Source organism: Myotis yumanensis, unplaced genomic scaffold (assembly GCF_028538775.1).
Source record: "Myotis yumanensis isolate MYYU_CA2020_CCGP unplaced genomic scaffold, mMyoYum1.0.hap1 SCAF_7, whole genome shotgun sequence".
NCBI classification, from domain to species: Eukaryota; Metazoa; Chordata; class Mammalia; order Chiroptera; family Vespertilionidae; genus Myotis; species Myotis yumanensis.
Genome location: NW_027223758.1, coordinates 65,794,406 through 65,804,836, shown reverse-complemented (window position 1 = coordinate 65,804,836; position 10,431 = coordinate 65,794,406). Strand labels below are relative to the sequence as shown.

Below are 10,431 nucleotides of genomic sequence, written 5' to 3'. Positions count from 1 at the left end.
GTAATCAAGATAATACTGTAATTTTTAAAATCAAAATTAATGCAAAAGAATGATAAACCAAATAATATTTTAAATAGTTAGGATCTGGCTTTTCTTTTTGCATCCAATTTTAGTATGACTCAGCACAGCACTGCTACTGATCTTGTCTCCGCCCTGCCCCACCATCACTCCTTTTCTCTTCTCAGGGGCATAAACAAACCATCCCCCTACATTACATTATGTGTATAAGCAGTGTTTCTTTTCTGTTGTTGCTTATTTTGTCAGTGTTTGTTGATCTATTTTTCCTGCAGTGAAAAGTATGTGGCTACCTTGAATTAGGACAGAATACGTATATTACCCATTAAATTTATGAAAATTTATATTTTTTCATTCAGCCGTTTTGCACTTATCAGGAATTAATTAAAATGAAGTGAGGGATAGGTGTGCTTTTCCATTCTTAACATAGTACAGCTACACACTACATATTCTAAAAGTATGGAAAACTACACACAAGTGCCCTGGTAGGTGTGGCTCAGTTGTTTGGTGTCATCCATGCACCGAAAGGTTGCTGGTTTGATTCCCCATCAGGGCACATGCCTGGGTTGTGGGCTCGATCCCGGATAGGGGGTGTGCAAGAGGCAGCTGATCGATGTTTCTCTCTCCCTCTCCCTTCTTCTCTCTCTAAATGTCAATAAAAACATTTTTAAAAAAGAAAGAAAACTACACACAAGTCAGATGAACCCCCAACTCCCACTCAGCACTCCTCCTCCATTCCTTTTTGGGACATCATGTCCTGTGTTTAGAAGCTGGGGTTGTGGGGCACACCCAAGTAAACTTTCAAATATGCAAGTCAGTGCCCCCCCCCCCTTCACTTCCTACTTACACCTCCTCTCTAGGCTCAGCACTTACAACCAGTGCTGCACTGAGCCCTTCCCAAGTAGTAACTCAACACCCCAATCAAGGAATTACTATGAAAATGACTTCCCATTTATAGAGAGGCAAACGCACAGCACGGGACCAGGCAGTAAGAGAGCCAGGGTGGGAACTCCTGGCCTCTGGCCATGCTGACCCCTCGTCTCATGTCAGGCTCCTGCAGGCTCCCAGGACCTTGCATAAACCCTGCTCTCCACCAGCAGGACCACCCCTGACAGCTTGGCGAGCTCCCCCTCCTCACCACTCCTCCCAGCCTACCTGCTAACTTGTTCAACTGATCGCTCATCCTGTCATTCAGCCCTTACAGCTTCCCCTACTGGACCAACACAGATGAAATGCACTGGAGAGGGAAGGGAAAAGATTCCCCCCAAGTTCTGGAAAACAACAAGAGTAACAGGTGTGAAGTGACATGAAACTGCAGGGAGGGCCACCATGCCCAGCATCCAGCCGGTGGAAGAACAGTGAGCTTCTGACTCTTCCCCGGGCTCCGGGCACCACTCGGATTTCAGCCTTGGGGTGCAGCTCTGTTGCCGATGGACGTGGGTCCTTGCGGTGTTGAGAAAAAAATCATTTTGGGAGATCCACAAGGGAGGATGAGGTCTGGTGGTAAGATTCATTTGGGTGGAAGTAGAAGGCAGTTCCCCATGTCCCATCGCTGTCCCTCCTGCCATGGGACATCAGGGCCAGAAATAGACCCAGTGTCCAGAGACCCTGGGCCACGTTAAAGCTGAGTCCAGTCCACAGTTTCTCACCACCCAGCTGGCTTGGTTCGGGTTCCTGGCAGCAATCCTAGCTGTGCTGCTGTATCCAGGCTCGGCCTGGAGCCTGTGTTTAGAGAATGGCCATGGGACTGCTAAAGCCACATGGCTATGGAGTGAGAACAAGTGAAGGAAAGGGTGAGCGTGTGCTATTGAGAGGGAGGGAGAGAGGACTGGCTTTGTTTCCTGGGATTAGATTACCTGGGTTTGGGAAGGACCCGTGTATTCAAAGTAACCAATCAACTTCCAAGCTTCCGGAGCTTCTGATGGGACCACCCCCACCAATCCATTCTTCCCCCAGGCTTGACTGACAGTCCTCCGTGGCCATTTGGCTTCTATGCGCATGCCTCATAGAAGCACCTCCCTGAGCTAATTTACTCCTACTCCGCACTGTGTACCTCCCCCTTCATTGTTCTGTCCCTTGCCCCAGTGATTGGCAGGAAAGGACCAGTGGTTCCCTGGGAGTGTGTGAAGCTGTAACTTCCTGGTGAAACAATAATGTCTGATTCCCTTTGCTTTCTTCCTTTAAGATCTAGCTACCTACACAACACCTGGGCCTCAGGGACCAGATAGGGGCTATGTAGGGGTCTGAAAGCCTGAAGGACATCCTGAGAAAGCCACCTCTGACCTCCCTAATAAAGTCCAGGAGGAGGCTGGCCTGGGGCTGAGGGGATGTGGAGGTACAGCCCCCCTCTTGGAACGAGGCCCAAGCCAGTGGCCAGTGAGGTGGGGAGTGGGAGAGTCAGAGGGCTTCCTCCCCATTTCACTTCTCTGCACCCACTTCTCCTGGCCCTGCATCCTGGGATTGCAGAGGCAGCTGCTGCCAGGCCTCTCCTCGGTCCTGCCTGTGGCCCAGCCTGTCCCGGTGCCTGGGATCATGGGCAGGGATGATCAGACACTTCAGCCATATGAACAGCCTTCCTTACAGAGTAAGTGCTCAGTGAATGAGTGCTAGAAATGCTATGGCTCAGAAGCCAATCCTTACTTGGCCTGAGGGGGAAGCAGCCTGTGTCCTCAGTCAGCCCTATCCCACTCAACATCCTCCAGGGCCCCCAGGCCAGGCAGCTGGTCAGTGTGAGTTCACCAAGAGGAGCCCAGGGGGAAAGCTGTGCCCTGAGGGGAGTCCTGCTCTGGGGCAGGGGTGTGATGAGCTCAGCTGGGAGATTTCAGGGCCCCCACAAACAGGGGTTGCCTACTCAAGACCCATAGACCCAGGGCAACCCCTAATCCCTGAGTAGCCCCTGCTGGGCACCTAAACCTCTCCATGAGGGTCCCCAACTCCAGAAACTGCCCCTACACCCCATCTCACCATCTTCCCGGGGCTCAAGTTCCCAGTGAATTCAAGCTTTATTGCCACACAGACTCTGCTGCTCCCTCCTGGCCATCTCTGTGCCTGTGAGAAGGTGGCTTGGTTTTAGGAAGCAAGCAGCCAGGGAGAGCCAGAGTGGAGGGGAGGGGGACCTGGGGAAGGAGGCTAAGAGATCCCACCCCAGGTTTCCCTGAGTGGTGCCCAGCCCAGGGCTGAGGGGGCTGGTTTGTGCACGGGGGAGGAAGCTCATCCTAGGTAACCCTCCCTGGGGCCTCCAAGCACACCAGGGTAGGGAGCCTCAATGAGTCTCTTCCACACACCACGATGCCCTGGAGGGTGCAAGGAGCACACAATGGAGCACATGGTCAACCAAACCACATGCGTAGTCCACAGGGAGCCCGTGGCCCAGTGTCAGTCAGCAGTCCAGGCCAATGGACACCAGCAGGTCCTCAAGTGCGTGTAGCCGCCGCTCCATCTCCTTAATGTTGCTGTAGGTCTGCACCACGCTGGTGATGTGGAAGCGGATGTCATCTACCAGAGGGATGGAGTCCTGCTCCTGCCGGCCTCTCACAGCCGCCGCCTCCTCCCTCACAGCCTCCGAGAAGTCCTCCTGCTCCACCAGCTGTGAACAGGCACACTCAGGGCACACCGCTGCTTGCCACCCACCACAGCCTGCCCCCACCCACTGAAGCTCCCACCGGCCCACCTTCTCGATAACCTTGGCCATGTACTCAGTGCACTGGTCCTCGAGGCGTGCCAGGCGGAACAGCTTGGCCACACGCCACAGGCCCACCACACTGTCCTCATCCAGCAGCTGGGCCAGACTGCGGCCACACAGTCGTTTCAGGCCCGGCAACAGGTACATGTCGGCCATGCTCAGCACATCATAGGCCACCTCCGGGGGCACCTGCAGTGAAAAAAGGGATGAGGGAGGGTGCACCCTAAGGTCACCAAGGCCTCTCAGGGGCTGGCAGCAAGGCTGGGACCTGCTGGCCAGAAGGTGGAGGCTTCGGGCAGAGCAGAAGCTTCCTCCCCTTGCCAGGTACCTGACCCAGGTTCTGCAGGCACCCATGGGACCAGAAGGGACACAGAGTCTGGGGTTCCCATAGCTCAGGCAGGGCAGAGCCTGGGCTCTGAATCACACACACCTGAGCTTGGAAATTCTAGCTGTGGGACCTTGGGCCAATCACGTCACCTCTGTGCTTGAGATCCTCTGTGAGATGCAGACACAATCATGTCTGCCTTAAAAGGCTGCCAGAAAAGTGACAGAAGTTGCTTCTGTAAAAACTGAGGCAAGGACCCTACTAAAAAGGTGGGGGAGTAACTATTTACCAGCTCCTTCCCACCCATAGAGGCTGTGGGATTTAGGGCACAGCCATAGCTGTACCCTGTGCTGGGAGAGACCATGTGCTCCACCCAGACTGTGGATGGCCACAGGGAGCAGGCTGGAAACGGAGCAAACAGGACCTCTGCTAAGCCCCTCACAGGCCATATGCATGGTGCTTACTTGTGCCGGGCACTGTACTTGCAACATACACATTCATTTGCACAAGACCTTAGGAGCTAATAACTATCAGTATCACCCTTTTCTAGAGGGGGAAACTGAGGCACAAAACAGTTGAGTAACTAGCCCAAGATCACCCAGCTCTGGGGTAGGGGTGAGGCTAACCCAGAGTAAAACCAGGTTTGGAGCCCAAGTCCTTGCTCTGAGTCATTAAGAAGTTGCCCTCTGGGTGGCAAAGCTCTTTCTAGGGTCAGGATGGGCCAAGGTGGATGCTAGGTGGCAGGGGCCAGAGAGCTGAACTATACCGCAGAAGAAATGAAATAAATAGGTAGGAGGGGTTCTCTAAAGGACTAGGTGGTAAATACTGTGCCACAGGGTCTCTGTTACAACTGCTCGGCTTTGCCATTGTGCAAAACCACCACAGACAGTAGAGAAATGAATGGGTACGGCTGTGTTCCAGTAAAAATGTATTAATGAAATGGGCTGTACGTGGCCTGCAGCCCAAGATGGACTGGCCTGCCAGAGGGTACTCACCTCCACCTGAAGGAGGAAGAAGCTTCTCTCTTCTGTAAGTTACCATATTTGGGGGCTTCTTTATTACAGTAACCTTTGCGTGTGCACGCACACACCCTGCCAGAGAACACCCTGGCAGAGGATACTCTGGTCTATCTGTTGCTGCCCATGTCACCTTATGTTAGGGGAGCCTTGGGGCAGGTGAAGACACAGGGAGGCAGAGAACCCTAGGGGTCTGCAGCAAACTAAAGGCAGGGGCTCAGGGCTTCCCACTGTTGTGGGAACCCAGCGTCACTGTCCTCTGGCTGAAGAAGTTGGGGGCCCTAGGTGGCTGACACTACGTCCCCAAGTGTCAAGTGCTCACGACATAGGTCTCGTCACTCATTCCTGTCGTGGATCTAATGAGGACCCCTCTGCCTGAAAGAAAAATCTAAGTGGGCCCCACACTCGCTCTCCAGCCTCATGGGAAACCTGTCCCTCAGAGCCAGTGAGGACCTGGGCAGACCCTTGAAGCCCCACAGTGACATGGGCTGTGTACCTGTCCTGACCATTGTGCCCCCCACCCCTTGCCCCTGGCACAGTGCACACAGCCCACCCCAGTCCGCACCTCAGTGTGGTTGGTGTATATGTAGTAGAGCACATGGGTGAAGACGTGGGGCGAGAGGCCATGCAGGGTGATGGCTGGGAGGCCACCAGAGGCCTCTAGCCCTTCATTCTCTCGGAAGTGGTCATCCAGCAGGGCCCGGAAGTAGTCGCTGCGGCCACAGAAGAAGGCCTGGGGGAGGCTGGGCTTAGGAAAGGCCAGGGCCTGGGCTGTGCCCACAGAAGCTGGCCTAGGGCTTAAGACAGGGGTTTAGGGAGCTGTGGGGTGGACAGCACCTTGTGGCAGAGGAAGCTGCAACCCTCCACTTGGAAGCAAACATCAGGACAGCTGTTGAAGCCATCAGGGAAAGGGAAAGGCAACTCCCCAAGATCACCCTGGGGGATGGGAGAGGAGACACCATTAGATAATGTAGGTGAGAGAAGGCAGAGTGGCTGGCCTCAGCCAAGAGCCCACTCTAGCTTGATCCTGGAGGGGTGAAGGGGGGTGAACTGCAACCTCATTTGCAAATTTAAATACAAGACAAACAACAAAAGTAAACAACTAGGCTCAGAAAAGGGAAGTGAATGGCTCAAGGCCACATAAGGAACTGAACCCAAATGTGGGGCTTGCCTACCACAGCTGTCCCAGGTAAGTCACCTGCCCACCAGGCCCAGTCCCAGGCCCCTGTGTGCTTACTCGGAGCTCAGGGGGCAGGGCACAGTCAGCCAATAAGGCCAGGTCCTCCCGGAGCCGGGGGTCCTCTGCGGGGGGCCTCATGCTCAGCACCTTCACATGAGTGCCTGGCTTGGACGCCACTGCAGAGATAGTGCAGCTTCAGGAAGCCAGGTTGGCCCTGCCAGTTCCTGCCCAAAGCCCTGAACCCCAAAGTCTGGACGTACCAAACTCAGACACTTCCTTGCACTTGGCCTCCAGGTCGTTGAGCAGATCCAATAGCTGGCACTGCTTGGCCAGGCGCTCACAGTCACTGATGTGTTCCACACCGACATCCAGGCCACCTGGGTGCAGCGTGGGAGGCTCAGAGCCCGAGAGCGGCCGTTAGCAGTGCCCAGGCACATGGAGTTTCATAGGTGGTCCCTCTGCTGAGATTTCTGGGCCTACATGCTGCCTTAATTTCCCCTCAAGAGCCATTGTCTGAGTTCTACAGACCCCAGAACAGATAAAAGGGGGCTCAGTTTTGGGGTGAAATAAGCTCTTCCCTAGCAGAGCCCAGCTCATTGTCTCCCAACCCAACCCAGGAGGCAACTGGAACTGCCTTGCAATGCAGGGGACAAAGCACCAGGTGATAGAAGGTCAGCCCAAGGCTACAGCTGGACCTGCTGCTGGACAGAAACGCAGCCCTCTCCCTGCCCGCCCGACCCAGGCCTGGGGTGTCACCTGTGTACAGGTACTGCAGCAGGGCCCCAAAGGCCACAGCGTTGATCTGCAGGCAGAGAGCCGGGAAGGAAGGTCAGAGCCTGGTCCAGCACAAGCCCCCCGCTGTCCCTCTGCTCTCCCGCCCCAGAGAGGGATGCACCAGTGGATGTCTGAGGACCACGATGCTCTTGCCCTTCCACTTGGTATCCAGCATGTTGGCAAAGTAGCTGCTACGTGCACCCAGAATGCAGCGATGGGCCCGGAAGGGCTTCCCGTGCACCACAAAGAGCACATCACTGTGGATGCCTTGATCCAGAAGCCTGGGGGGGCGGGTGGGGGTAGAGAACAGGTGGAAGAGGGCTCAGGAGAGTGCCTCTCCTCCGTCTCACCACTCCAGTCCCTCATATCATCCTGTAGGAAGGCTCTCAGCCCCCTGCAGGCCACACCCATCACAGACCCACTGGGCAAAGGCCATCAGATGCCCCACACTCCATCTCACCGCTGCAGGAATTCATCATAGTAGTCCCGCCTCCTGGAGGAGGGTGTCACTTGCTTATAATCAAGCAGGGCCCGGCGGATGGTATCACTTGCAGCCCCATAGAAGCAGCGTTCACCGTGGAAGGTGTTGGCCTCACAGCGGGCTCCTAAGGGCAGCAGAGCTCATCAGTTAGCAGGGCCATAAGGTGGCATGCCGCAGCTGGGGAGGGGCCTGGGGAAAGCCTAATCTTCATCCTCCTCCTCCACTTCTCCCTACATGTAGGGCCCATAGCCCTAGAGACTCCTTCCTAAATGACCCTGGGCCCACTCTGACCCCAGGGCTCAGGCACACAGGCAAAGTCCTGTACACTCACATACACATATTCACTCACACATACCACAAACTACACAAAACAGAATAGGCTCAGAGACTGGCCCTGTTCTATGCACTGGGGACACTACCATTAAAAGACAGGGTCCTGTTCTCACTGAAGTGACACTCCAGTGAGGCAGAAGGACAATAAACAGATTAACAAATGATATCAGGTGCTATGAAGAAAAACAAAGCAAGATGAAGGGTGACTGTGATGGCAGCTGCCAGAGAGGGAGGCCAAGGAAGGGCACTGTGGCGGTGACAATGTACAGAGACCTGAATCAAGTGAGACAGTTGGCCATGCAAAGATCTGGGAAAGGGCATTCTAAACAGGAGGACTAGCACGTGTAAAGGCCCTGAGGCAGAAGCAAGCTTGGAGCGCTGGAGCACCAAGGAGAAGACCGGTGTGGTTGGCACAGTGAGCACTTGGGAGAGCCAAAGAGGAGGCCAGAGAAGGAAGAGCAGGCCATGTAGCAGCTCCCAGGCAAAGCAAGGCATTCTAGTTCTATGCTAAATACAGTGGGAGCCATTAGAGGATTTTAATAAGCTCATCACATTTGTTGAGCTCCACTTGGCTACAACATAGCAAACAGACTGTAGGTGGGGCAGAAGGGGCAGCAATAAGACCAGTGATGAGGCTGGCACTGCATCCAGGGAGAGATGGTCCAGGAAGAGATGCTGTAGCTGGGTTGGGCAGGAGCAATGGAGATGGAAAGTGGACAGAGGAGAGAATAGGTTCTGAAAGTAGAGCTAACAGTACTTGCTAACTGGGTGTAGGGGTGAGGGAGAGGACTTAAGGGTGTTTGCAAATGCGTACACATGCTCTAGAGCCCTTGAACACATGTACACATGTACACACACACACCGGTGGATGGTATTCCTGTCCCCTTCCCTCACCATTGGCCAGAAGGTAGAGTACCAGTTCTTCATGCCCACATAGACAGGCATAGTACCTGAGGGGGAGAAGGAAGGAGTACTGGGAGGCAGCTGTCAGGACTGAAGGGGCTGCCCCACCCACCCTGACCACCCATCCCCTAGCACTCACAAGGGGGTACTATCCCACTTGTCCCATACATTCACATCCACGTCTCGCTGCTCCAGCAGGTACCTGGGCAGGGAAAGGGGAGGTCAGAGCCTGGGTCAGGACAGGCTCATAGTCTGGGAGAGAAGACACCTGTGTAAGGGGAAGGAGGGAAGACATTCTTTTTGGCTGAAGGAAGTCTCCCCCAGGTGAGGGCAGGTGACAGGCAGACCAGAGCAGGAAAGACATTCCAAGCAAAAGGGCCAGTGAGGCAGGATGTAGAGGTGGGAACACAAAAGGCAGACCCTGAGCTGAAGAGGCTGAAACTGGCCTGTAGGCATTTGGGAGTGACCCCTGCTCTGCTTCCACAGGACCCTCTGGCAGCTTGGGTCCAAAGAGGAAGCTGCTTGCAGGCATTCTGGTGGCAGGGAAGCATGGAAAGAAATAGACAGATTCTAGAAGGCGGAAGTCAGGAGGCAGGTAGCTGATGGAATGTCCAGGTAGGGGGGTCATCATGGATGGTGGTGGAGCCATCACTGAGCAGGGCCGCCTTGGGGGACATCCAGGTTGCACGAAAAAGTGCTGCGTAGCATTTAGCGTTGGGAGTTGCCAACTAACTCCTAGGGGGCACCGATGTGAGGGAGGGGTCAAGGGAAGCTGTGGGCATAAGTAATGGGGAAGGAAGGGCCAAGGAAGACAGGTTCCCCACCCCCAATAGGGCACTGTCTCCCTTCACTAGAGCCACTGAGATGGTGATTTCAGCGCCATATTTGCTTTAGGCAGTCCTGACAGCTGCCTCCCAGTACTCCTTTTATGAATTTCTGAATCCCCGGTGACCAGAGGCCGATTCTGGTCCCTACATGTTCCCAACGCCAGGTCCAGAGGCATGAGAGGAACCACATCGGGAGTCCCAGGCCTGCCCCCAGTCTGCCCCCAGCACTCGGAGGGTAAACTTCCTCTCCGCCCACTTCTCCTCCCGGCCTTCCGTGGCGGTCTTCTCCAGCACCGCCTCGGGGACCCGCCCCCGCGCACCCCCGCCGGGGAGGCTGCCGTGGTCCCTCCGTGGCCTGTGAGGGGGGGGGGGGGGGGCTTTGGGGGATCGAGTGCTGCGGCCAAGGCGCCCGCCTGTCCCGCGGCCGTCCCCTGCACACCCAGGGCTGGAGGCGCTCTGAGGGCGCCGCACTCTCCCGGGGCTGCGGGGTCCTCACCGCACTCGACCCACGTCTCCCTTCCTGCAGCTGGTGAAGAGGTCGCTGATATCCATGGCGCAGACGCGGCGGACGCACTGACGCTCCGGAGCCGGACGTAAACAGGCGCCGGCCCCGCCACGCCCCGCTCGCCACGCCCCTCCCTCCCGCTCGCCACGCCCCTCCCTCCCGCTCGCCACGCCCCTCCCTCCCGCTCGCCACGCCCCTCCCTCCCGCTCGCCACGCCCCTCCCTCCCGTTCGCCACGCCCCTCCAGCGCTCTCCCCACCCCTTCTCCCGCTCGCCCCGCCCCCGCCCCACCAGCCCCGCCCCTCCCTCCCGCTAGCCACGCCCCTCGCCCCGCCCCTCCTCCCGCTCGCCCCGCCCCACCAGAGCCCGCCTCGCAGCAAAAATCAAGTCA

At 56.1% G+C, this 10,431-nt stretch overlaps 1 protein-coding gene across 2 annotated transcripts; it reads right to left on the bottom strand.

Moving 5' to 3' along the window:
• Window positions 1-340: 340 nt before the first annotated feature.
• ABTB1 (ankyrin repeat and BTB domain containing 1) lies at window positions 341-10,111 on the bottom strand. Of its 2 annotated transcripts, XM_070420746.1 has the most exons (12): window positions 10,033-10,111; window positions 8,849-8,911; window positions 8,701-8,756; window positions 7,453-7,597; window positions 7,114-7,273; window positions 6,975-7,020; window positions 6,479-6,595; window positions 6,276-6,394; window positions 5,876-5,974; window positions 5,604-5,771; window positions 3,686-3,886; window positions 341-3,601 (listed from the first exon to the last, which is right to left on the bottom strand). In XM_070420746.1, exons 1-12 carry the CDS (start codon window positions 10,086-10,088, stop codon window positions 3,395-3,397), a joined length of 1,437 nt encoding a protein of 478 aa, XP_070276847.1. In that variant the 5' UTR covers window positions 10,089-10,111; the 3' UTR covers window positions 341-3,394. The 2 variants fall into 2 exon arrangements, with proteins under 2 accessions (XP_070276847.1, XP_070276848.1); XM_070420747.1 differs by lacking the exons at window positions 8,701-8,756; window positions 8,849-8,911 and having other exon boundaries at window positions 10,033-10,104.
• Between the last annotated feature and the right edge of the window lie 320 nt (window positions 10,112-10,431).